The following is a 27,625-nucleotide window of genomic DNA, read 5'->3' on the forward strand; positions in this document are numbered from 1 at the left end:
AGAAATCACATCAAGGGCTTATTAAAACAACTATGACTTCTACTCATGACATGCCTGATGCATCCATGATGTTTCCTAGCCTATAGTTCAGTTCAGTCTCGCTCAGTCGTGTCCAACTCTTTGTGACCCCAAGGACTCACAGCACACCAGGCTTCCGTGTCCATCACCACCTCCCGGGGTTTACTCAAACTCATGTCCGTCGAGTCGATGATGCCATCCAACCATCTCATCCTCTGTCGTCCCTTCTCCTCCCACCTTCCACCTTTCCCAGCATTGGGATCTTTTCTAATGAGTCAGTTCTTCCCATCAGGTGGCCAAAGTATTGGAGCTTCAGCTTCAGCATCAGTTCTTCTAATGAATATTCAGGACTGATTTACTTTAGGATGGACTGGTTGGATCTCCTTGCAGTCCAAGGGACTCTCAAGAGTCTTTTCCAACACCACAGTTCAAAAGCATCAATTCTTTGGCTCTCAGCTTTCTTTATGGTCCAACTCTCACATCCATACATGACTACTGGAAAAACCATAGCTTTGACTAGATGGACCTTTGTCAGTAAAATAATGTCTTTGCTTTTTAATATGCTGTCTACACTAGTCATAGCTTTCCTTCCAAGGAGCAAGTCTTTTAAATTCATGGGTGCAGTCAACATCTGCAGTGATTTTGGAGCCCAAGGAAATAAAGGCTCTCACTGTTTTGTTTCCCCATCTATTTGCCATGAAGTTATGTGACCAGATGCCATGATCTTTGTTTTTTGAAAGTTGAGTTTCAAGTCAGCTTTTTTTTCACTAGCCTATAGACCTGGTGTCAAGTTATACCTATGGGATCCTGCAGGTATGAATTTTAAGCCAAATCCAAGAACCACAGCTACTGACATGCAAAGCTGGCATTACAGTACTTAACTTACTTTTTAAGATATTAATAGATTTTTGTTGTAATAGAAAGCTAATGACATGATCCAAAAGAAACAACAAGAGTTAAAAATCTCTCACCTGACTTAAACTGGAAGGTTGAATATCAATAAGTCTTGGTGAGAGAAGGCCAGCCACAAGACATCGATTATAACCATCAGGAATGACTTCATTGAGAGATGGTCCTGATTTCTTTAAAAATGTCAAAGTCTATAACAGAATGATTAATAAGATATCAGTCAATAATCAATTCAAATAATCAAATTTAAGAATAACTAATAAACCCATTACCCTACTTTGCACTTAACAGTATGAAGAAAACTAAAAGGCACTGAATGAAAATTGTGGAAGACTACTTTTCTGTACTTCTTGCAAGGAAAAGAGCTCATAGGTTCTTGAGGTAACCAATGCTTGTCAGTCACAAATACTACTACTGATAATGCAATTATCAGTACTACTGAAAAAGCAATTTTAAATTGCTTATATATGAGGTAACCCTGTTATCTTCTTCTGTAAGGCTGACAGACTTGGTAACAGATCTTAACAAACTTAATACACACAAAAGAAAAAGCTTGCAGTTTATTCTTCTTGGTCTAATGTGAAAGAGATCTGATATGAAGTATAAATATGACATTCATCCATATCTAGCTGATTATCATTTTAAGGATATGCCACTTAATGTTTTCCTGGAAAAGTATTTTCAACATAATCCACTCTGAGCCGGTCACTGTGCCACTGTGCCAGGTACCTTTTTTGCATTACTTCATTTACCCATACGCTTTTTAAGAAGGAAGAGAATTAAGAAGATGGAGTAAAGGAAGGTATTGACTTACTTTTGCTTAGGGTTCAGGAGCTAACATCCATATAAAGCTGCTATAAACACCCTAATAGCTCTTCCTAGAAGGTTGCCGTCAGTAATTGATGCTACTAGCTGCTATCTCATATACCTAGCAGAAGCTACCTTTTAAGATGAAAGAGTAGTTTATATAAATAACACTAAAGTTTAAATCCATGATCTGACTTCAGCTCAAGAAGAAACACTCTGTCCAAATTGTTATTTCTTACTCACCTCCTTTTGAAAGCCAGTACAAGTTATATGAACAACTCCTGAGTTTAACAAACAAGTGGCATCTAAAAAAAAAGAAAAAAAGATTTTAAAAAATCCACTTACATATTATATTTGGGATGGTATTAGTACAACAAAATTTATCCTAAGAACAAATTACTAGGCAAGGCATGGTATTACTACATACAATAAATTTTAAAATAATTTGTCCTGTATTTCTATCCTAACAAGACACCAAACTTTATCACAAGTTAATATGAAATAGTTAATGTTTTACAGCAAATTCAAATATTGATAATTTTTCTATAAAACATACAATCATTAAATTTCTTGTGTACATATATCAAATTAACATCGTAACTTATCCATACATGTTAACTAATCATAATGAGAAATGAATGATAATACACTACACACAGCACAAATATACATACTCTTACATGTTATTTTTCTCAAAAAGTAATGTTAAATAAATACATACCAAAATTGTAAGTACTTGGGTTAAAAAACTGCTCAGGAGGTGGATATGAGGGAGGAACTCCTCGACTTAAACTTCTCTCATGTACTAATATATCCAAGATGTAATGTGGAGACGTCCTACTTACAACAGCATCCAGTGACCACAACGCAAAATAAGAGCAGTTATGCAGATATTCTCCTGATCTAAAAGAAATTGTATACAATTAAGTCAATAAACTACTACACATAAAAATCCCTAGAGAATTTTACATACATAGAGAAATCATACCTTAACGAATCTGGCATTTGTGCGTGGTACCAACGATTTATGTCGAAAAGCCCCAAATATATAGAAGGCTTTCCCTGTCCATATATATTCACCTGCCAGGTAAAGACTGAAACACTGGTGTCAGGAGACAGAGCTAAAAGAAGAGATAATTTTTAAAAACAGAATAAATAATCTCAAAATAAATACAACAAATATAAGTAGGAAGATTTTCCCATAAATTAAGAGGTTTAACTCATATCTGATTTGTTAAAACACATTTCTATCATTTATTCTGTAACAAGAGGTTCATTCACTTCTATCTTGACTGTTTTTCTATTTCAAGAAGACCTTATTAAAATGCATTCATCAGAAAAACAGTAACTTTGGCTTGTCTTCAGTTAACAGTTTGGCAACTTCAAGATGCTGTAAGGAGAAAGTAGAAAATGATTTGAATGAAAGTTCTCCCACAAATAAATCATTGCTAGTACCAGAGACTATGTGTGTGTGTGGACACACACATGTGCAAGTTCAGTCATGTCTGACTTTTGAAACCACGTGGACTGTAGCCTGCCAGGCTCCTCTGTCCATGGGATTTCCCAGGCAAGAATACTGGAGTGAGTTGCCATTTCCTCCTCCAGGGGATCGTCCTGACCCAGGAAGTGAACCCACATCTCCTGCTTTGGCAGGAGGATTCTTTACCTCTGAGTCACCTGGGAAGCCCAGAGAGTATCAATACTTAAAATGGATATCTTTGGGCTTTAGGGCTTAACTCTGTAGAAGAATTCTAGCTGAGAAGGATTGATCCAGCTATATGCTAAGGCACTGGTGGCAGGGGAGAGAGACAAGCACCCAAATGGTACGTGGAATGGAAAGATAGGAACAAAGATGAGAGACCGATAGAAGGAAAAAGGAAAGTAAAAATCCAAGACATAACTAATAGGAAATATAAAAAAGATATGAGTGGGGAGTAAGAGACAGAGTTCCATAAATTCTGTTTTGACATGTTTAGTTGGATATGAAAAATGGGGACCAGAACAGAGGAAATCTCTAGGATGAATAAGCTATACATGAGAATAAATCCCAATAGGAACAAGCTAAACCAGGGCCCCACTAAGCATTCTCAGAACTGAATAAACCTATCATGTTGTCCCATTCAATTCTTAACAACCACCCTTTGCAGAAGGTATAAATGTATTATTCCACTCACAGATAAGGAAACAAAAGCTTAGTCACAAATGTTAAATAATTTGTGAAAGGACTTCCCTGGTGGCTCAGATGGCAAAGCGTCTGCCTACAATGCAGGAGACCCGGGTTTGATCCCTGTGTTGGGAAGATTCCCTGGAGAAGGCAATGGCAACCCACTCCAGTACTCCTGCCTGGAAAATCCCCTGGATGGAGGAGCCTTGTAGGCTCCTCCGTGGTGGGCTACAGTCCATGGGGTCGCTAAGAGTTGGACACGACTGAGCAACTTCATCTTCACAACCAGTGACAGAGCTGGGATTTGAATCCATGTTGGATTCTAAAATCTATGCCATTTTCATTCTGTCACAATATTTACCAGGAAGAACAACTAGAGGAAACAAAAAATTCAAGACAACAAAGCATGTTTGTTGTGTATGTCTCAAAAAATACAGAAGTAAACATTATTCAGAGACTACTCATACTAGTCACAACTAGAGACCTTTTTGTGTGTGTCTGTTTTGAGAGGCGGATAAAAATAAAGAGGTTGCTCATTAATCTATTCAATTCTTGAGTTCTACACATCACGATCTGGAGAACAAGAAATACCTCGGATCTCACACAATTCTAAATAAATCCCACAATTAGTATTCCAACTTTTTAACTGCCAGGAGTACAAACTCTAGAAACCAATATCTGTCATATATCTTAAATCAAGACAAATCTTAAGCATTCACATGATATATAATAAAAGTGCTTTAAACCAACCTTCATTCATGCTTTCCTCCCTGTCACCGTGAGATCGAAATTTCTCTATACTCTGGCATCCCAAAAGTTTGGTATTACCAGTCTGTCCCCTCAAAGGAAACATGCCACCTGTGAGGTCCAGTGTGTATCTTTCTTCACAGTACTCCAACCCCTGAAATACAAAATGTACACCAATCTATGTCTTAATAGGATTCTAAGAAAAAGTTATTCTAAAATTAAATGTTCAAGAATTTCCACACAATATAAAGGAAACAAAAAAGTTAAAAGACCGAAGAGAACAAATTATTCAAGAAAGCTCTAAAATTTACACATGGGATAAAACACAAATAGAAAGGCTGATTTTGTTTCTCAAAAATAATTATCAATAAATCTTCTAAAGCTGTTATCAAACACAGGAACCTTCATGCATTACTGGTTGGGGTATAAATTGGACCTAAGCAATGAAATTACAAATACATATTCTCTAAACCAGCAAACCTACTTCTTTGTTTTCATTGAAGTTCTTGCTCTAGTTCTTAAATTTTTATTCACTGATTCCTATAAGAATCTGACAAAAGCTATGAAGAATAGCTTCTATTTTCTCTAGAAGAATGCATAGTTTTCCCTTGTTCTCCATGAAGAACTGGTTCTGGGACCTTCTTCCAATATCAAAATCTGTGGATGCTCAAGTCTCTTACATAAAATGGTGTAATACTTGCATATAACCTATGCACATCCTCCTATAGACTTTGAATCATTTCTAGATCACTTATTAATACCTAATACAATGTGAATGACATATAAATAGTTGCTGTGGCACAGCAAATTCAAGTTTTGTGTTCTGAAACCTTCTGGAATTCCTCCCCCCCATATTTCTGATCCAAGATTCACTGAATCCACAGATGTGGAACTGGAGAGTTGGAGGAGGGGGGTTCGGGGATGACATGGACACTGTGATCATAAAAACACCACACAAAATTGAAGGGCTTCATGAATTCCCTAAAACCCAATCACACACCCTCAAATACAAGGTTAAAAAGCCTGTTCTAGAGAAAGTATTGTGACAGCTAACCAAATATGGTTATTTGGTTATTAGCAGCACTTCACTACTTCCGCAAGAATTCAGTCAGAAAAATAGTCACTTAAAATGCTAGATGTATTTATCCTCTCTTACAACTGTAAGCAACCAGACTATAAAGTCTACCCCATGGCTTACTGCTTGTTATATTAGAGCAACAAAGTGGGGTTATTTTTCCTGGCTACCAACTAGGCCATAAGCTTGAGTCTTGTCTAATCTCTTCATTCTAGAGAAAAATTATACCTGAAGATTTTAAGATTGCCACCTTGGTAAAATACCAGTGTCCTGACTCCTAAATCTAATACTTTTTACATTATATTATGAATACAGTATTAACTTGAATAGAAGAAAAGATTGTAATATCTCAATAGCTTAAAACAAAGACTTAAAATAGCCAAACAATAAAACTGATACTATCAACCCATATCACCATTTACCTCATATAAGATTTGTCCTGATGCCAAACACTTTCTGTCACCAAAGGCCAGCTGAAGCAGATGTAAACTCAAAACATCCCCTTCACTGAAAGGAACAGAAATTAGCTGAGGAGAAATACTAAATACCATATTAATGCATTAAGCACCTCTTATTGCTCAAATAAATTTAATTTGGGTACAATATTGAGTGCATGTGACAAAACTGAAGTTGTTATAAAGAATTTAGTTTTACTTGGTTGTTTTCACAAAATGTAGTCCTTTGAAATAATAGCCGATTTAATTTTTATTGATTCTAATTAACTTAAGCTTATGTTGCTTGCATATTTTAGGTGACATCTTACATGGAAGACTATAAAGCTACTCAAAATTCATTCTTTCTCCCTGTCTTTCATAGGTGTGCTTTAGTTAGACAGTATTGGAAGAAAAAATAAATGGGATACAAAAATTGTTGAGATAAATGTCTTCTTATTCACCACATGGAGTCTTCACCAGGCACATTACTCAAGCTGCTGCCAGCCCACATCACACTTGGATGGAAATATGGACCTAATGAGGACTATTCCAATAGCCGTCTCCATATTTTTATTTCGATTTTCCTCCAGGATTGACAGAAGTGAATCTGTCAATCAATTAATTAATGAATTCTTTAAATCAGAATTAATTAATTTTTAATTAATTAAATTAAGTGACTTAATTCTTAAATCAATTAATAATTCCTTCACTGATGTACTAAAGCTTAAGACAAAACCTCAAAGTGAGGAAATCTAACACAAAAACCTAAGTTGACCACAATTCAGGTATTTAGAATTTAAAGTAGAACAGGTTTGGGAAGAGAACGTATTGGGAACACCAAAGAAAGCACTAAACATCAATGAAAAATAAGAGAAAATCAATACTTACACTGTTCCAGCACTGGAAATGAATGAGCTTAACCAGTTGGAAATTAAACTGAAAGGAAAGGTTTCTCAAAAGCTACACTGAGATAAAATTAAAGCTTATGAAAGAGAAGGGAAAATTAACCAAATTAACCTTAGGAATATACTGCAAAAGGCAAGTACAACAGAAGAACTAGAGAACAAAGTAGGGATACATAAAAATGAGAGGCATATACAATCAAGAGAAGAAAGGAATGAGATTATAAAAGAGGAAAAATGTTCTTATGAGAGAACACAGAAGGCCATAAAAATTGTCTGAGGAATAAGAAGTTGCCTACTAATGTGTTATCAGCTTACTCTCTGAAATATATATTATATCCAAACAAGTCAAGCAAGCACAATTTCTTCTTACTTATATCTCAGACTTACTCAAACATATAGGAACAATTATTTACCTTTTAAAGTCATTTCAATGGCCACTTACTAATTCACTGAATTATGTGGCTCTCATTAAAAAGAGGCAATATAGCACAAAGCTTTGCAAAAGAAATTAACTGCCATGCCATTCTTGACAAATACTATTAAAAACCAGATATATCACATTTACCTATCTTGTGTAGACTGAACAGCCCAGAGGTAACAGCAATTACGAGGATCATTTTCAGGTTCTTGAAAAGTGACAGCATACACAGGAACTCTTCCACCTTCCAACTGTGTGTAGTATCTATAACAAGCACAAAAACCAGTACACTTCATACTTCTAAGTTACAATTTCATGAAAAAAGAAGAAGATGCCTCATGTAAGAATTTGGGTTACTGCTCTTACAATCATCTTATCTTCAAAAACACACAGGGCACAAGACATCAAGAAAATGAGCATGGCACCCCATTTCCCAGGTAGAACTGGGAAGGGTTAGAATCACTAAAGCACGAACTATTCCTTCCAGTCATATAAATGTATGCCACTACGCACTGTTCCCCAGTAACAGGTACTCTAGAAAGAGATGAAATACCGTCACAACACTCCACTTCAGCTGCTGCAGCTGGGTCAGTTTCCCATTACTGCAACAGAATGAGTTAGAATCTGAAGACGCTTCACAAAGCCCTTGAAAAAGAGCTATTAGTGACGAGAACACAGTGTTCAAGAAAATCCTCTAGAAGCTAGGTTCTCCAGGCATTCCTTTGTGAGCAATTCAAAGACAAGAGCTGATAGAAGGGTATAAACAAAGACAGTGGAGACGGAATTCCCATAGGGAGCCACTAGGCAACAGCACTGCCACTGCATCACTGGCACTGTGCAGAAAAACTGAGTGTGAGGACGTGCAAGGACAGTCGATGTTTACTTTAGGGGCTACTGACACCTCAGTATCATCAAAGAACCAACGGTTAAAAAAAAAAACAGGTCTGGCATATATACATTGTTATTTTCCATCTCTCTCTTTCCCCCTCACTTCAAACTTGGCAAACATTTATAATCAACCAAACACTGCCAAGTAGGTACCAATCTGTTGGTGAGACAAACTGAGCAGAAAGTTTGGAAAGGTGACTATTTTGTTGACTCATCTGAAAGACAAGTTACTCAAGAAAATATTCTAATATTACTTGGAAGAAAAAGGAAGAAATATTAAATTGACAACTTAAAGGACAAATAGGTATCTATTTAACTCAATAGAGATATGACTTAAAACCTATAGTGCCTTACCTCCCTCAATAAAGGGAGGTAATTCAATAATTCAATAAATAAAGGTAAATTAATAAAATGGATTCCTCAATAATTTTAATAAAGATTTAATTAAAAAGTATCAATACAATTATATTTGGGGGAAGTTTTTGACAGCATATAAATTTTAAACACAGTATTTTGTAATTTTCTTAAAAGTCTTTATTTTTTCCTGTCAACTGAGAACTACTAAACTACCTTACACATATGGTTATGCAGAAAAGTACTTCAGAAAGAATTCATACCAGATATCTTAGTAGAGTCAAAGTTTACTAACAAACTGAATTCCACAATGACTAAAATGCCAGGTTTGGTTTTTTTTTTTTTTTTTGCTGTGCTATGCAGCTTACAGGATCTTGGTTCCCTGATCAGGGATTGAATCTGTGCTACAGCAGTTAAAGTGTAGAATCCAAACCACTGGACTAGCAGGAAATTCAGCAAAATTCCTTTTAAATACATTGACTCAACTTAAATTGATGTGCAAGAAGGAAATGGCAACCCACTCCAGTATTCTTGCCTGGAGAATCCCATGGACAGAGGAACCTTGCGGGCTGCAGTCCATGGGGTCACAAGAGTCGGACACGACTGAGTGACTTTGACTAAGTCACTCCTTTTTATACTAAGTCATGATTTCATGTAATGGAAACTTATGCATTCAATCCTTAGTCTACCCTATTTTTTCCTGTTTATGCTAATCTTTAAATATTAGTAAATGAGTATATTCAGAAAGAAATTACTAATAAATAATTAAAAAGTTGTCCTTACTCTTTTTTCATGCTTTTCATGTTCCAAAGTGCTAGATAGCCATCAGAAAAACCGACAGCAAGCTGATTTGTCCGGTTTATGTAACTAAGGGTTGAAACGGCTGTTCCTGATGGGCTGACTAACTGAAAACACAGATGGCGTCCTTCTCGCATCACATTTTCTCTGATGCGCGGTACTTCAGCTGGGATGCCAGTTATAACTTCAAGGTCTAAAAAATAAATAGGACAAGTAAGATTAACAAACTCTAAACGGCATAAAACCAAGTATGTCACCCATTATTCAATCAGCAACTGAAAACTACTGGGGTCAATTAAAATAAGATTAGTGATAACAAAGCATACTGACTATATGAACTAGCCACCGTTATTTTAAATGTTATAATTTTCAAAACACATTTAATTGTGTAATATCTTTAAAATCTCACAGTACATATCAAATGTTACCCGTTTTAACAGAATTAATTTTCTTGCGGTTTCCCGGGTGGCTCAGTGGTAAAGAATCCGTCTGTCAGTGCAGGAGAGAGAAACGGGTTCAATTCCTGATCTGGGAAGATTCCCTCATGCTGTGGGGTAACTGTGCGCCACAACTACTGAGCCTGTGCTCTAGAGCCTGGGTACCACAGTTACTGAAGCCTGAGAGCCCGAGAGTCCATGCTCAGCAACAAGAGAAGCCACTGCAGTGAGAAGCCAGGGCATCGCAACTAGAGAAAGCCTGCGCCCAGCAACAAAGACCCAGCACAGCCAAAAACAAATAAGTAAGTAAGAATTAATTTCCATAACAATCATAAATAAAGCTGATGGTTTCTTTATTCAAATTTAGGAGTAACAACCTAAATATTCCCCTCGGAGAATGGCTGGTTCTCCAATGAGCCTGGTATATCCTGTGCCAGAAATCTAGGAAGCTATCAAAATCTAAGGTGATGTGTCAGATTCCATGAAGGTGCCTTCATTAGCAAAAACAGGACACTTTTGAGAACAACAACAACAAATAATGAAAGTAAACAAATAAAGCATATTAAGTATTATGTAAAACCCCATGAGTTTCTACCTTCTTTACTTATAAGAGACCTTACTGAACCACTGAAAGTAGCTGAGTACCAGCTTCTTACTTGGAAAATCAGTACTTAAAGAAACAGTAACATATGCATTTATTCTGCCTTTTCTATACAAATTGTATTTCAAGATAAACACATACACCTAATTAATAAAAAAAATTCTTTTCAGATTAACAGAACTTTAAAAGCATTTTTGCAGCCCTATTGAAATAAGAGATCTAGGCAACAATGTCAATGGAGAAACAACTAATTTCAAGTATGATTTTTTAACCTTGGCCCTATTAACATTTTGTGTCAGATAATTCTCTGTTGTGGGGGCTGTCTTGCGCTTTATAGGATGTCAACAGCATCTTTGGCCTCTATCTACTAGATGCCACTAGCACCTTCTCCCTCCAGTATTAACAGCCAAAATTATCTCTAAACATGACCAAAAATCTAGAGAGCAAAAAAATCACCCCCAGTTGAGAACCACTGGTACTAAGGTTGATGGATCATGCTGTCATCACCTAAACCCACTCACTGATCACTAAATATAAAACAAGACACCATGTGCCTCCTGCTGTGAACCATTATGAAATACCCAGCACTTCTGAAAGATACCTGTCAAATGTTAAATCTGAATCTAATCTGAGCTAACTTACATTTACAGAAAATATAAAGTGTAAATGACACCACGTGAAGATACATAGATCATTCCAAAATAATATCTTCAGCAAGACAGTGGAACTAAAAATAAATAAATGAATAAGGAGAGGATAGAGGAAAGACTGCTCTACATTTAAATAGACATGAGATGCAAACTGTCAAATGTAATGTGTTTGGATACTGGTTCAAACAATTCAAATGCAAAAAGATACTTTAGAGAAAATCATAGCAATTTCATTATGGACTAGTAATTAACACTATACCAATTAATCATTAATACTTTTAACAGTGGTAAATTGCATCATGATTAGTAGTAAATAATCATTATTTGCTTTAAATTAATAGACTCAAAGAGAGAAGGGAGGAAAGGGAAATAGAACAGATGCACATATGGTAAATTTTGAAAACTAAGTTGAACTTAGGTAACAGGTTTGTGGGAATTCTTTTATTATTCTGCTTGAGAATGTCCCAAATGTTTACATAAAAAAAATTCAGGCTCGTTTATTGCTATAACTGTTGTGCAAGAGTAGATTCCCTCAATGCTGTTAATGAAGAGGCAAAAAATCCTATCACATTATACTTGTTTGAGTACCCCCCTAATCAATCCTGCTTCTGATTTTCTTCTCCTCAGAAAATAGCAAGTGATAAAACTTTGCCAAAATAACTAATCCATTCAATGGAATACTGCAAAGTTATTCAAGAAAATAAAGCAGAACTCTTTATGTACGTGATATGTGTAAAGATGTATAAGAAACACTGTTAAGTTTGGAAAAGTTAAAAACAGTACTTACAGTATGATAAATCTTAGGAACTTCATTTCCTATGTTATGTGTGTTTCAGTGAAGTCTAAATAATTGTAATCATAAATTATTTATGTAAACAAAAATATACATTTTGCTTAAACTCCAAAACTCAAACTTCTTGTATGCTATAAAATTCACCAGCTTCCTAATTCTAATTGAGAAAAAATTCACTATAAAATTAAAATTATAAAATTTCACTATAAAATTACTCTTGTGTGGAAAGGAACTACTGACTACTGAAATAAAACATGTTTTCAACTCTACTATTTTGATCTGATGAGTTTTAATTATGAATACAGGTATTTTAATTAGCCTTATAACTATAATGATATCATGCACAAAACACACTCTGGAGCAAAACTCCATTAAGCTTATTTAATTCTTTCATCAATTTTCTACAAAGAGTAGCTAAATCATTTCTAATAGTCCACAAAGTCATTTTTAGTTACTGCCATTCTTACTAATCAATTCTTTTTCATTTACCCAAGATTTTATTAAGACCAATCAGACCTCAATACATATCAAATTTCAAGGTGTAGTTTCCATCACTATGAGAACTTTTTTCCCTTAAGTGCATGTGGGGCCATTATATCTACCAAATCAAACTCTTCCACATAATATTTTGCAGATCTAAATTTTGATCAGATAATCTGGTTCTTCAATTTCTTGTCAAATATAATTTTTACCAAAATATTGTAGTTTTGATCAGTTTTAAGTTGGAGAAGACTCTTGAGAGTCCCTTGGACTGCAAGGAGATCCAACCAGTCCATTCTAAAGGAGATCAGTCCTGGATGTTCATTGGAAGGAATGATGCTAAAGCTGAAACTCCAGTACTTTGGCCACCTCAGGCGAAGAGTTGACTCATTGGAAAAGACTCTGATGCTGGGAGGGACTGGGGGCAGGAGGAGAAGGGGACGACAGAGGATGAGATGGCTGGACGGCATCACTGACTCGATGGACGTGAGTTTGAGTGAACTCCGGGAGTTGGTGATGGACAGGGAGGCCTTGTGTTCTGTGATTCATGGGGTCGCAAAGAGTCGGACACAACTGATCGACTGAACTAAACTGACTGAATCAGTTTTATTACATACCAACAGTTCTTAATAATTATACTCATTATTATATATTGGGACAAAATATTGATTATTTGCATCTTTTTCTTAGCTAATACAAAAATTAAAAGATCTGAACTAATATTACAGGACTATTTTAAAAATCAAGAAGGTCCTCAAGGTTAAATAGTCCTTTCCTAAAACTTTATAGATAATACACACATTTTTTTAAAGTTTTTAGGTTAGCTTTTCTTCCTACATAAACCAATCAATAGTAACATAAATCACAAAAGCAAACTACTACTGAAGAGAAGACTTATATACATAATACTGAAAAAAAAGGGCTTCCCTCTAGCTCAATGAGTTATGAGCCTGCCTGCAATGCAGAAGATGCGGGTTTGATTCCTGGGTTGCAAAGATCCCCTGGAGTAGGAAATGGCAACCCACTCCAGTCTTCTTGCCTGGAGAATTCCAACGACAGAAGAGCCTGGCAGGCTACAGTCCAGGGGGTTCCAAGAGTCAGACATGACTGAGCGACTAAGCACAATAGTACTAAAAGGGGAAACTGTCTCTCTACATTTTATAAAAAATTTTTATTTATCCAGTTTTGGCTGTGCTACATCTTCGCTGCTGGGCAGGCTTTTGTCTAGCAGTGAGCACCAGCCACTCTGGTTGGATGTGGTGGCTTCTCAATGTGGGTAGCTTCTCTTGTTGCAGAGCACAGGTTCTAGGCCCAGAAGGCTTCGGTAGCTGCGGCACGTGGGATCAGCAGTGGCGGCTCCCAGGCTCTCGACACAGGCTCAGCAGCTGCAGCACGCGGGATCAGCAGTGGCGGCTCCCAGGCTCTCGACACAGGCTCAGCAGCTGCGGCACGTGGGATCAGCAGTGGCGGCTCCCAGGCTCTCGACACAGGCTCAGCAGCTGCGGCACGTGAGCTTAGTTGCTCTGTAGCATGTGGGATCTTGCTGGGTCAGAGATGGAAGCCCTGTCTCCAGCACCGGCAGGCGGATTCTCTACCACTGAGTCACCACCCTCTCTTTACTTACTAATTAATTAAGCTTTAGTTCTATTTCAAGATGCTATTTTGTGAGGGAAGACTTTTAAATTACTGTTGTTTTCTATCAAATTACTTTATTTCTATCTTGGGCTTACCACAGAAACATAAACAGTATGCCAAAAACAGTGTTAGATCCTACATAGTTGGATAATTTTATATTGTCTAATAAGGATCAAGATTTTATACCTTTCAAGCCCTTCTTCTGGTATTTACTTAATAACCTGAATGATGTTATTCAGTTGCGTATCTGGGAACATGTCTCTCTTTCAAGAACTACTTTAGTCTATAAACACTTCATCAATAAAACATAGTAACTCATGCAAAAAATATCCATGGTGCACAAAATAAAACAATACAAGCAAACAATTTTTAAAAAGACATATAAACAAGTTTTTGACTCCCCCTTTTTTGATTACTTAAAAAAAAAAAATCCATATAGACATGCCTGAACAGGCTAAGTCTGCTCCTGCCCCTAAAAAGGACTCTAAACAAGCTGTGACCAAGACCCAGAAGAAGGACGGCAAGAAGCGCAAGCGCAGCTGCAAGGAGAGCTACTCCGTGTACGTGTACAAGGTGCTGAAGCAAGTCCATCCGGACACCGGCATCTCGTCCAAGGCCATGGGCATCATGAACTCCTTCGTCAACAACATTTTTGAGCGCATTGCTGGCAAGGCATCGCGCCTGGCGCATTACAACAAGTGCTCGACTATCACATCCAGGGAGATCCAGACTGCCGTGCACTTGCTGCTACCTGGGGAGCTGGCCAAGCATGCCGTGTCCTAGGGCACTAAGGCTGTCACCAAGTATACCAGCTCCAATATAATAGGCCTAGCTGCTGTTAAAGGAGAAGGCAATGGCACCCCACTCCAGTACTCTTGCCTGGAAAATCCCATGGATGGAGGGCCTGGTGGGCTGTAGTCCATGGGGTCGAGAAGAGTCGGACACGACTGAGCGACTTCACTTTCACTTTTCACTTTCATGCATTGGAGAAGGAAATGGCAACCCACTCCAGTGTTCTTGCCTGGAGAATCCCAGGGATGGGGGAGCCTGGTGGGCTGCCGTCTATGGGGTCGCACAGAGTCAGACATGACTGAAGCGACTTAGCAGCAGCAATGCATCAGAATATTCAGGTGCTCAATTTTGGGTTTTAAGCCAAGAATGACTAATTAATTACCTGATGCTTCTACTTCATTCTGACTGCATGACAAGTCATCCAAACATAGATCAATAAGAAGGATCTGTCCAACATCAGTTACCACAGCTGCCACACCAAAAAGCCATCGCAGACTTGGGTGTAAATGCTGAGTGCTTGCGCTGGCTCCTCCATGATTAATTATAGGTTCAATAGCTGTTACCTAGAAAGTAGAATGTATCATTTGTTTTCCTCAAAGTGAGAAAACACAATTAAATACATAAGCAACAAATTCTGAAGTTAAAGCAGGTTACTAGTTATACAGATATTAACATTTCTAATACAGAAGCACAAATCTGCATTTGATACTTGTGAATCTGAGTAACATTATGAAATCTTCAGATGTAAGAATTACAACATGCAGTTGGAACAACAATTGATGTTTACCTAGAATTTACCATATTCCAGACATTATGCTAATCAATGCACGATAACCCTTTGATATGGAACTATATATAGTTACACCCACTTAAAGATGAAACACTCTGAGGCTTAGAAAGTTTAGCTGAGTTATTCAAGTAACACAGTCATTAAGCCATTAAAATTCAAACCTAGATCCTTCTCACTTTAAAACTCTAAACCAGCTACTGTAAAAGTATATATAGCCTCTTCTCCGAAGAAGACGAAAAATGAGTCATTCCAGAAAAATTTACTGTTTGCGGGGTTTTTTTTTTTTTAAGTCCTTTTTATGCCATAAACCCTGAAGAGGTCTAACCTTTAAAAGGACTACATTATAATGGACTTCACACCAAGCTTTCACACTAATTGGATTACTGAATTTAACAAGGACTGAAATTACTTAAAGAAAATCATACTGTAGTTACACTATGGAGTTCTATTTTCCCTTTTCACTTCATGAGTCAAATTTTCAATGTCTATACCTAATAGTCTGGTTTTAGTTTACACTTAACTTTCCTTCTGTTTCCTATTGATTCACAGAAATTAATTTGGTACGATACTTGATAAATAAGTATTTGGTGATTTCTACTATAATACTGATGAACATCCTAGAAAGAAAAGAGAAAATTTGCTATCAGTGGTTTACGTGTTAATGTAAGGTTAAAGTCTGTTTCAGGCTATAATCTATTATTACAGACAAAACACTGGCTTTCTCAGTATTTCATTAGTACACAAAACATTCTTTCTAATTCTGAAAGCTGTAATTTCATGGATTATCTTCCTTTTCTAAATTATGGTAATAATGTCTACAAAACTGAAGTATGTTTTCTGTAATTCCTTCAGTGAAGGATAAGTAATCTGCCTTCTTCATATAAATACTACATATGAAGCTATTGATAATGCTACCTTAAGTAATTTTAAACGCAGTTAAAAGCAAATTTAAGAGGGGATACTGTGCCTTTGTTTAAAAAAAAAAAGTCAGTTGACTGAACTCCTTTTGAAGATGTCTATCATTCCTCTCCCAGTCTTTGCCTTCCCTATACTTCATCTGGTATCAACCACTCATCCAATTAAAAGTCAACAAGTTCTGTCCATGTCACCTCTGGAACATACTTCTGCAATCTGTTCCATAGTCTTCACTTCTTACGTCATTTCCTCAGTTCAGTTCATCATCCTTATTTACCTAAACTACCCAACCAAAGGGCTTTTTACACTACAATTCTGCTTTCAATTAAAAATTTCACCTACAGACTTTAGAAGGAGGCCTCTAACTGCACAACAGGCCATTCACAATCTCAATCTTCACCATCTCTGGCTCCCACTTCCTCCTCCTACTCTTCCCTGCCATTCTAAATAAGTCTAGTTTCCCAAACGTTCCATATACTGTGACTTTTTACATGGTGGGTCTCTTAGCCTGAAATGTTCAATCTTTTTGAGTAGAAGTCATCCAGGTGTTCTTCATGTTCCGAGTGCTAAAATGTATCAAAATACTTATTTATACTATAATCCTATAATCTGTCTTCTCCTACTAGACTACAAGCCTTTTTGGACAGCACGGACTAGGTTCAATTTATCTACTTATTTGTAAAACCTAGCATCTACTTATTTGTAAAATCTAGCACATAGCTTGATTTACAATAAGCACTCAATAAACTGCCAAATAATTTGGTCTTTAAAATCATTATCACTGGCAAGTACATATAAGGTATCCGGCTATAAATTATTTTAGACTTTACATTAGCCCACTGGGTCTGTTTCTTCACTATAAAAACATTATCTTTTGTCATTAAGCTCCCTTTTAAGTTTAAAAATTCTGTTCTATGACTATATACATAACATATATATATGCATACAAACCTACATATACTTTTGTGTGCATCTAAGTTGCATACTTCTTTCACACAGGCATCTACTCCTCCATGATTTTTGACTGTGTGTATTTGTGAGTGCATACATTTTCTCACCATGGAAAAAGAGGAGTAATAAATTTGAAGAAACAACTCGATTTCTATAATTACTACCAGATAAGATATCTGGCATATAGAAGGCATATGTATGTTAGAATTAACAAATGTGAATATAAAGAAACCCACTATTTAAATGTATTAGTCAAATCATAAATGATAATAAAGACATACTTCCCATATTACTCCAAGGCCCAAATTAAAAGAGAAAAAATAAAAAAGGCAAGGAAAAAATGTCATAGTAATGAACACCGTATTTTTATAAATTTTCAGTGTCTTCGTAAAACAAAACTGGAAGTAAGAATAAGACTTAGATGATACTTGTCATATGAAAGATTAAAACACAACATGTCATTATTTTTACTTTGTAATTTTCTAACCAAAAATAAGTTATAATTTAAATTTTACTTAAGTATGGTTGATTTACAGTGGTGTATCAGTTTCTTCTGTACAGCAAAGTGACTCAGTTATACATATATATATTCCTTCTATATATTCTTTTCTATTACAGTTTGTCACAGAATATTGAATACAGTTTCCTCTGCTACACAGCAGTACCTCGTTGTTTATCCATCCTATGAATAGTTTGCCTACGGTAATCCCGAGCTCCCAATCTTTCCCTCTTCTATTCTCCCCTCAGCCCCTCTGGCAACCGCAAATCTGTTCTCTGTATCTGTGAGTCTGCTTTTGTTTCATAGATATGTTGATCCGTATATTTTAGATTTCACATACAGTATTTTTCTCTCTGACAATCTGCTTAGTATTAAAATCTCCAGGTCCACCCATGTTGCTGCAAATGGCATTATTTCATTCCTTTTGATGGCCGAGAAATATTCCACTATGTATGTATATATACATATATCTTCTTTAGCCAAGGAAAGTTTTAATGTTATGTTGTTTTGATAATATTTTTAACCTCTTTAAACTTTTTAATGAAAAACAACAAATTTCCAAAAAGTAATCTAAAAATAAATGTATACAGCTCAATGAATTTCCACAAAGTGAACATACCCATGTAACCAGCAGGGGTTTAGTTTTGAAAACAAAATACCATATATCTTAAGCAGTACCTACCCGTCCAGGAAGAACAACTGCTTTAACCACTCTTGATAAACCAAGGTCATAAAGACAGAGAACACTCCCTTCTACTTCTTCCAATCCAATTAACAATCCAGTTCTCTTCTGCCAAGAGAATTCTTTCACAGTGAGGACTATAGGAGGCTGTTCATTTACTCCACTGAATCTATATGCAGACAACCGCTCTCCTGTTAGAGAATTCACTACCTCAAGTTGTGGACCACAGGCCAAGCAAGCAAGTCCATTTTTCCCTAAAAGGAAAAAGAAATTAAAAATTTTGCTTATTTTAATATTGTATACAACAAAACTAAACAGCAGTAAGCTCTGTTACATATATAATCTATAACTCATTATCTTCAAATTGAAATTTAAGCATTTATAGAACAGCTACTGCTGCTGCTAAGTCACCTCAGTCATGTCCGACTCTGTGTGACCCCATAGACGGCAGCCCACCAGACTCCCCCGTCCCTGGGATTCTCCAGGCAAGAACACTGGAGTGGGTTGCCATTTCCTTCTCCAATGCATGAAAGTGAAAAGTGAAAGTGAAGTCGCTCAGTCGTGTCCGACTCCTAGCGACCCCATGGACTGCAGCCCACCAGGCCCCTCCGTCCACGGGATTTTCCAGGCAAGAGTACGAACAGAGTGGTCCTCAAAACAGTAAAATAAATTGAACTACTACTGCAATAAGAATAAAATAACCATTCAGTAAAGGTACCATGCTATATGCTTAAATATGCTTATATATATGCTTAAATTATCTCATTACTCCTTGTTACACTTTAATACAGAAATAAGGCAACTAAACTTTCATACAACTGTATGAATGAATAACTTGCCCAAAACCCATGGAGCTATGAATACCAGAGCCAAAAGTGGATACCAAGTCTCCTTAACTCCCAAACTCATATGTTAACTACATTATACATTAAGAGTTAAACTACATGTTACAGGAGTTAAAAAATATAACACATATTCTGTCACTTTAAAGTTCAAAATCTAGGAGACAAGACGTAACTAGTATAATAATAAGAAATACCAGAAGCCCTTTATGGCCCCTGGCTAGTCTAGTCTGGATTTTATTACGCATGCACTGTAAAGTAACTGGATTTTAAGCAGGGCAGTGACAATCTGATTTATGTTTTTAAATGTCAGTCTAGCTGCTAAACAGCAAATGGATAAAAAGCTGGGGCCAAAGCAGAAGTAGGGAGATGACAACCTATGTGTGGTTGGTGGCCATGCAAAAAATAAAGTGAACTGACTAGAGATTCATCTCAGAGGCAAAACTGAAAGGATCTGCTTGCTGACGAGTAATATACAGGAAGTGAAGAATCAAGAACTAGACCCTGGGATTTCTCCTTCAACAGTCAGATGAACAATGTAACTTTTACTACTAAACTGAGGCCTGGGTGCTGAAGTCCATGGGGTCACAAAGAGTTGGGACACGACAGCGAATGAACTGAACCACGCATCTAAATAGGTAGCTCTATATACTAGACTACAGCTGATAGTTTTAAAATTTAGCATGGCACAGTGGGGTCCAGAAAACATGGGTTCAAAGCTCATTTTTACAACTTGCTTTCTGTGTACTGGGACCAAATTACTTAACCTATTTGATTTTCAGTTACAAAGACAAGTGCCTAATTAGAAAAACCTAGTACTCCCTCAATGAAAAGTTGTTATGGTGCCTAGTATGTAACAGAAGTAGTGTTATTACCTTTAATAGTCAAGAGAACAGCTCTATAAATAGCTAAATTACTACTACTCTATATGTTTTATTGTCTTTGTGCTAGGAAGGGTGGCTATCACATTCATTTTTAGAGAAGTCTTCTGCAATATATTTCACTAGACTGAAATCCATAATTTAATGGTTTCTTTGGTATAATTCTCTGCTATATTACATAGTTTAAAACATGATCATTATTAAGATATTGTTCAGATTAATGGAATTAAGAAATGAGACTTCCTGAATATATTTTATCACCTAGGGCACTACAGGCCTCCCAGGTGGCTCCATGGTAAAGAATCCACCTATCAGTGCAGGTTTGATCTCTGGGTGGGAAAATACCCTGGGGGAGGGCATGGCAACCCACTCCAGTATTTTTGCTGGGAAAATCCATGGACAGAGGAGCTTGATGGGCTACAGTTGCAAAGAGTCAGACGTGACTGAGCATGCACACATAGGGCACTACAATCAGGTTTTTCCACGATATAATCATACGATTATTCAGGTAATAATTTAAACTTATCACCAATAAAACTGCCTAATTATAAAGAAAAATCAGCCATGCATTATTTCTACTTTTTAAATGCAGATACTCAATACTGAAAGGTATAAAATATATGGTATTGACTGCGACCGGCGCGCTTAAGCGCAGGCAGCTGCGACTGGCGCGCTAAGCATGGCCGAGAGGAGCTACCCCACATCCGAGGTCAGGGGCAGAAGCCGGGAGGACCCCCATGCCCAAAGGGCGGCGGACAAGAGTTACCCCAAGTCTGAGGTTAGGGGCAGCGGCTGAGAGTGCCAGACTATGGCAGTGGAGGAACGGCCGAGAGGAGCCACCCGGTGTCCGAGGTCGGGGCGGGGCGGGGCAGCGGCGGGGAGATACCCAGCGTCCGAGGTCAGGGGCCGCGATGAGAGGAGTTACCCCGTGTCGGAGTTCAGGGGCATCAGTCAGGAGGAGATACCCCACGCCCCTAAGCCCGAGGGCAGGGGCGGCAGGTGGGAGGGGCAACCCTACACTGGAGGCCAGGAGGACCAACCCCACGTCCAAGGAGCCATGGCTGAGCGGGCACAGGAGGACCTAGAGGAGCTATCCCACGTAAAGGTCAGAAAGGGCAGCAGTGAGGAGATACCCCTCATCCAAGGTAAGCAGCAATGGCTGCGCTCTGCTGGAGCAGCCGTGAAGAGATACCCCACGCCCAAGGTAAGAGAAACCCAAGTTAAGATGGTAGGTGTTGCAAGAGGGCATCAGAGGGCAGACACACTGAAACCATACTCAGAGAAAACTAGTCAATCTAATCACACTAGGACCACAGCCTTGTCTAACTCAGTGAAACTAAGCCATGCCCATGGGGCAACCCAAGACGGGCGGGTCATGGTGGAGAGGTCTGACAGAATGTGGTCCACTGGAGAAGGGAATGGCAAACCACTTCTGTATTCTGCCTTGAGAACCCCATGAACAGTATGAAAAGGCAAAATGATAGGATACTGAAAGAGGAACTCCCCACGTCAGTAGGTGCCAAATATGCTACTGGAGATCACTGGAGAAATAACTCCAGAAAGAATGAAGGGATAGAGCCAAAGCAAAAAGAATACCCAGCTGTGGATGTGACTGGTGATAGAAGCAAGGTCCGATGCTGTAAAGAGCAATACTGCATAGGAACCTGGAATGTCAGGTCCATGAATCAAGGCAAACTGGAAGTGGTCAAACAGGAGATGGCAAGAGTGAATATCGACATTCTAGGAATCAGTGAACTGAAATGGACTGGAATGGGTGAATTTAACTCAGATGACCATTATATCTACTACTATGGGCAGGAATCCCTCAGGAGAAATGAAGTAGCCATCATGGTCAACAAAAGAGTCCGAAATGCAGTACTTGGATGCAATCTCAAAAACGACAGAATGATCTCTGTTCGTTTCCAAGGCAAACCATTCAATATCACAGTAATCCAAGTCTATGCCCCAACCAGTAATGCTAAAGAAGCTGAAGTTGAACAGTTCTAATGAAGACCTATAAGACTTTTTAGAACTAACACCCAAAAAAGATGTCCTTTTCATTATAGGGGACTGGAATGCAAAAGTAGGAAGTCAAGAAAAACCTGGGGTAACAGGCATTTTTGGCCTTGGAATATGGAATGAAGCAGGGCGAAGACTAATAGAGTTTTGCCAAGAAAATGCACTGGTCATAGCAAACATCCTCTTCCAACAACACAAGAGAAGACTCTACACATGGACATCACCAGATGGTCAACACCGAAATCAGATTGATTATATTCTTTGTAGCCAAAGATGGAGAAGCTCTATACAGTCAGCAAAAATAAGACCAGGAGCTGACTGTGGCTCAGACCATGAACTCCTTATTGCCAAATTCAGACGTAAATTGAAGAAAGTAGGGAAAACCACTGGACCATTCAGGTATGACCTAAACCAAATCCCTTATGAATATACAGTGGAAGTGAGAAATAGATTTAAGGGCCTAGATCTGATAGATAAGAGTGCCTGATGAACTATGGAATGAGGTTCGTGACACTACAGGAGACAGGGATCAAGACGATCCCCGTGGAAAAGAAATGCAAAAAAGCAAAATGGCTGCCTGGGGAGGCCTTACAAATAGCTGTGAAAAGAAGAGAAACGAAAAGCAAAGGAGAAAAGGAAAGATATAAGCATCTGAATGCAGAGTTCCAAAGAATAGCAAGAAGAGATAAGAAAGCCTTCTTCAGTGATCAGTGCAAAGAAATAGAGGAAAACAATAGAATGGGAAAGACTAGAGATCTCTTCAAGAAAATCAGAGATACCAAAGGAACATTTCATGCAAAGATGGGCTCGATAAAGGACAGAAATGGTATGGACCTAACAGAAGCAGAAGATATTAAGAAGAGATGGCAAGAATACACAGAAGAACTGTACAAAAAAGATCTTCACGACCCAGATAATCACGATGGTGTGATCACTCACCTAGAGCCAGACATCCTGGAATGTGAAGTCAAGTGGGCCTTAGAAAGCATCACTATGAACAAAGCTAGTGGAGGTGATAGAATTCCAGTTGAGCTATTCCAAATCCTGAAAGATGATGCTGTGAAAGTCCTGCACTCAATATGCCAGCAAATTTGGAAAACTCAGCAGTGGCCACAGGACTGGAAAAGGTCAGTTTTCATTCCAATCCCAAAGAAAGGCAATGCCAAAGAATGTTCCAACTACCGCACAATTGCACTCATCTCACACGCTAGTAAAGTAATGCTCAAAATTCTCCAAGCCAGGCTTCAGCAATATGTGAACCGTGAACTTCCTGATGTTCAAGCTGGTTTTAGAAAAGGCAGAGGAACCAGAGATCAAATTGCCAACATCTGCTGGATCATGGAAAAAGCAAGAGAGTTCCAGAAAAACATCTATTTCTGCTTTATTGACTATGCCAAAACCTTTGACTGTGTGGATCAAAGTAAACTGTGGAAAATTCTGAAAGAGATGGGAATACCAGACCACCTGATCTGCCTCTTGAGAAATTTGTATGCAGGTCAGGAAGCAAGAGTTAGAACTGGACATGGAACAACAGACTGGTTCCAAATAGGAAAAGGAGTACATCAAGGCTGTATATTATCACCCTGTTTATTTAACTTATATGCAGAGTACATCATGAGAAACGCTGGACTGGAAGAAACACAAGCTGGAATCAAGATTGCCGGGAGAAATATCAATAACCTCAGATATGCAGATGACACCACCCTTATGGCAGAAAGTGAAGAGGAACTCAAAAGCCTCTTGATGAAAGTGAAAGTGGAGAGTGAAAAAGTTGGCTTAAAGCTCAACATTCAGAAAACTAAGATCATGGCATCTGGTCCCATCACTTCTTGGGAAATAGATGGGGAAACAGTGGAAACAGTGGCTGACTTTATTTTTCTGGGCTCCAAAATCACTGCAGATGGTGACTGCAGCCATGAAATTAGAAGACGCTTACTCCTGGGAAGGAAAGTTATGACCAACCTAGATAGCATATTCAAAAGCAGAGACATTCCTTTGCCAACAAAGGTTCGTCTAGTCAAGGCTATGGTTTTTCCAGTGGTCATGTATGGATGTGAGAGTTGGACTGTGAGGAAGGCTGAGCGCCGAAGAATTGATGCTTTTGAACTGTGGTGTTGGAGAAGACTCTTGAGAGTCCCTTGGAATGCAAGGAGATCTAACCAGTCCATTCTGAAGTAGATCAGCCCTAGCATTTCTTTGGAAGGAATGATGCTAAAGCTGAAACTCCAATAGTTTGGCCACCTCATGTGAAGAGTTGACTCATTGGAAAAAACTCTGATGCTGGGAGGGATTGGGGGCAGGAGAAGAAGGGGACGACACAGGATGAGATGGCTGGATGGCATCACTGATTTGATGGACGTGAGTCTGAGTGAACTCCAGGAGTTGGTGAAGGACAGGGAGGCCTGGAGTGCTGCGATTCATGGGGTCGCAAATAGTCGGACACGACTGAGCGACTGATCTGATCTTATTGTAATAAAGAAAAATGAACTATAATATCCCAGGATATTCAATGAAAATGTGCTCAAGTAGGTAGAAATTATTACATATGTAGTTGTAGATGTAATATACTTACATATAAGACCACTCTAAGCGGGTTCTGCTTTTTTTTCTTCCACATTAAAGGAATCACAATATATGTTTATTATTATTTATCTTACAAATCAAATAAATAAATTTTCAGCAATATTATTTTACCTGCAGCAAACTTTCCACGAAGCACAGATTCTAATGTTATTTCGTCTTCTCCAAGGGCTTGGATAGTCACTTCTGGGAATTGCAGAAGACCACTTGTCACCTGCGCCGTTAGGTCTCGCATACTTCCACTGCAAATAATTTTTAAAGTAAAATTATTATATATTTGTACCATAAGACATTTCATTATCTCTATCCAGAAGGAGAAAAAGAAAAGAAAAAGAAAATGATACCATACAAAAGTAAATAAACGGAAACTAAAATCTGATTATGAAATACATATTATGTGCTCCAAGTCTGGGATATTCTCTAAGAAAGTATTTCCCAAACAGCCTGAGGAGAGTAAAGATTCATTAAGCCAGATGTCCTAAGGATATACATGAATGCTACACAGGTTCTTTGAAGACTGGGTTCAATGCAATTAGTCCTATTGCTACATTCACTCTCAATAAGCACTTCACACACAAAACAAGAAAAAAATGATATTGTTTTAGAAAAGTTACCACCACAGTAAAAGAGGAGAAAGTCCAGGAAAAATGCCAAACTCACAGTAACCTCAGGAATTGAGTGTGGTATATGTCTTTAACTGGATAGGAAAAAAAAAAAATTGTCTTTCATTTCCAGTATATAAAAGACTAGAAAGTCCTAAATGACTTTCCCACTGTAAACAAGAAAAAATGATGGCTGAACTATAAAAGTATCTTTTTGAATGATTACTGGCAAGTCCAAATGTAGAAACAGTAGGAATTTTGCAAGATATATAAGCTGGCTTGGATCTTGATGATTAGCTACTAAATACAGTCCTGGTGACCCTAATCTTGTTTTGAGCATCCTGAGGTCCACAGAAAAAAAACCTTAGGGCTAACAAAGCCAATGGAAGCTAAGGGCCTCCCGCGCCCCTCCCTGCAACCCCATTAAACTCCATAGGGCTGTATCATCAGTATATAGGTGAGTGATAGAAACACTCTCTGTGCAGGAGAGAGAGCAGTTCATTTTGACCACAACTGAAAGTTTCTACACACAAAAAAGAAAAATTCCCTTCATACAAATTAGTAGCCAGAATTCAAGGCATGGTACCAGAAAATACTCTGGTGAAAAATATCATATAAAGCAGTCTCAGGTTGGTAATGCTCCAAGCAACCCACAGAAACTACCAAATATTTTCTGGAATCTCAAGAGTTCTCAAAGATGAAGTTTCACAGAAAATGAACTTACAGTCAAAATAACAAAACAAGGATATCATGATCAATAGCAAGCAGAATTAACCTATCAAAGACTTCATTCAGATACTGAAATAAGAGAATAAAAAATAGGTATGTTTAATAGGTTTAAAGAAACCAAAGATTTAGCTTGCTAATGAGGAATAAACTAAAAATTACAATGAAAATTGGTCAAACAATTTGGGGAACAGGGGAAGAATTGCTGGAATGAAAAATGAAATAAGTAAAATTTAGAACTCAAGGGGGGAAAAACCTCAATGGAGCAGTGAGAATGTAGCAGCTACAAAGCAACAATATGGACCAACATCAACATATATTAAAAGTAGAGGAAACACATGCAGAATTACACTTACAACTGAGCTATTAGGGAAGCCCTACATAAAGTTTAAAAGACTGCAAAACTAAACAAAATATTGCCTAAGAATACAAACTCATGTAGCAAAACTGAATAAAACAAAAGATATCATAAACACAAAGTGAGAGGAAAGAAAGGGGACTGGAATGGAGAGGAATACATAAGGGACTTCAAGTAATTAACTTTCTTTTTCTAAAACGTGGTAGTGAGCACATAGGTATTCTTTGTACCATGCTTCTTTGTTATTTACAAAAATATGTGTGCCCACTCAATAAATAATTATTTTGTACCTACTTAAGTCAACACTGGGCTGGCAGAAGCACAAGCTGGAATCAAGATTGCTGGGAGAAATATCAATAACCTCAGATATGCAGATGACACCACCCTTATGGCAGAAAGTGAAGAGGAACTCAAAAGCCTCTTGATGAAAGTGAAAGAGGAGAGAGAAAAAGTTGGCTTAAAATTCAACATTCAGAAAACTAAGATCATGGCATCTGGTCCCATCACTTCATGGGAAATAGATGGGGAAACAGTGGAAACAGTGTCAGACTTTATTTTTGGGGGCTCCAAAATCACTGCAGATGGCGACTGCAGCCATGAAATTAAAAGACTCTGACTCCCTGGAAGGAAAGTTATGACCAACCTAGATAGCATATTCAAAAGCAGAGACATTACTTTGCCAACAAAGGTCCATCTAGTCAAGGCTATGGTTTTTCCAGTAGTCATGTATGGATTTGAGAGTTGGACTGTGAAGAAAGCCGAGTGCCGAAGAATTGATACCTCTGAACTGTGGTGTTGGAGAAGACTCTTGAGAGTCCCTTGGACTGCAAGGAGATCCAACCAATCCTTTCGGAAGGAGATCAGTCCTGGGTGTT

At 37.9% G+C, this 27,625-nt stretch overlaps 1 protein-coding gene across 3 annotated transcripts in view; it reads right to left on the bottom strand.

Annotated features, from left to right (window-relative positions):
• AHCTF1 (AT-hook containing transcription factor 1) overlaps positions 1-27,625 on the bottom strand; it is a 94,720-nt gene that overhangs the window by 52,351 nt on the left and 14,744 nt on the right. For all 3 annotated transcript variants that reach the window (XM_070385380.1, XM_070385379.1, XM_070385378.1), the window contains exons 2-12: positions 25,179-25,306; positions 18,743-18,996; positions 15,288-15,468; positions 9,503-9,710; positions 7,625-7,741; positions 6,143-6,227; positions 4,649-4,799; positions 2,723-2,855; positions 2,456-2,637; positions 1,978-2,039; positions 990-1,118 (exon numbers count right to left, since the gene is read on the bottom strand). In XM_070385380.1, the coding sequence (XP_070241481.1) occupies positions 990-1,118; positions 1,978-2,039; positions 2,456-2,637; positions 2,723-2,855; positions 4,649-4,799; positions 6,143-6,227; positions 7,625-7,741; positions 9,503-9,710; positions 15,288-15,468; positions 18,743-18,996; positions 25,179-25,299 (1,623 nt within the window). In that variant the 5' untranslated portion in view covers positions 25,300-25,306. The remainder of the gene's footprint in view (positions 1-989; positions 1,119-1,977; positions 2,040-2,455; positions 2,638-2,722; positions 2,856-4,648; positions 4,800-6,142; positions 6,228-7,624; positions 7,742-9,502; positions 9,711-15,287; positions 15,469-18,742; positions 18,997-25,178; positions 25,307-27,625) is intronic.

The sequence above is a fragment of the Bos mutus genome, chromosome 16 (assembly GCF_027580195.1).
Source record: "Bos mutus isolate GX-2022 chromosome 16, NWIPB_WYAK_1.1, whole genome shotgun sequence".
NCBI classification, from domain to species: domain Eukaryota; kingdom Metazoa; phylum Chordata; class Mammalia; order Artiodactyla; family Bovidae; genus Bos; species Bos mutus.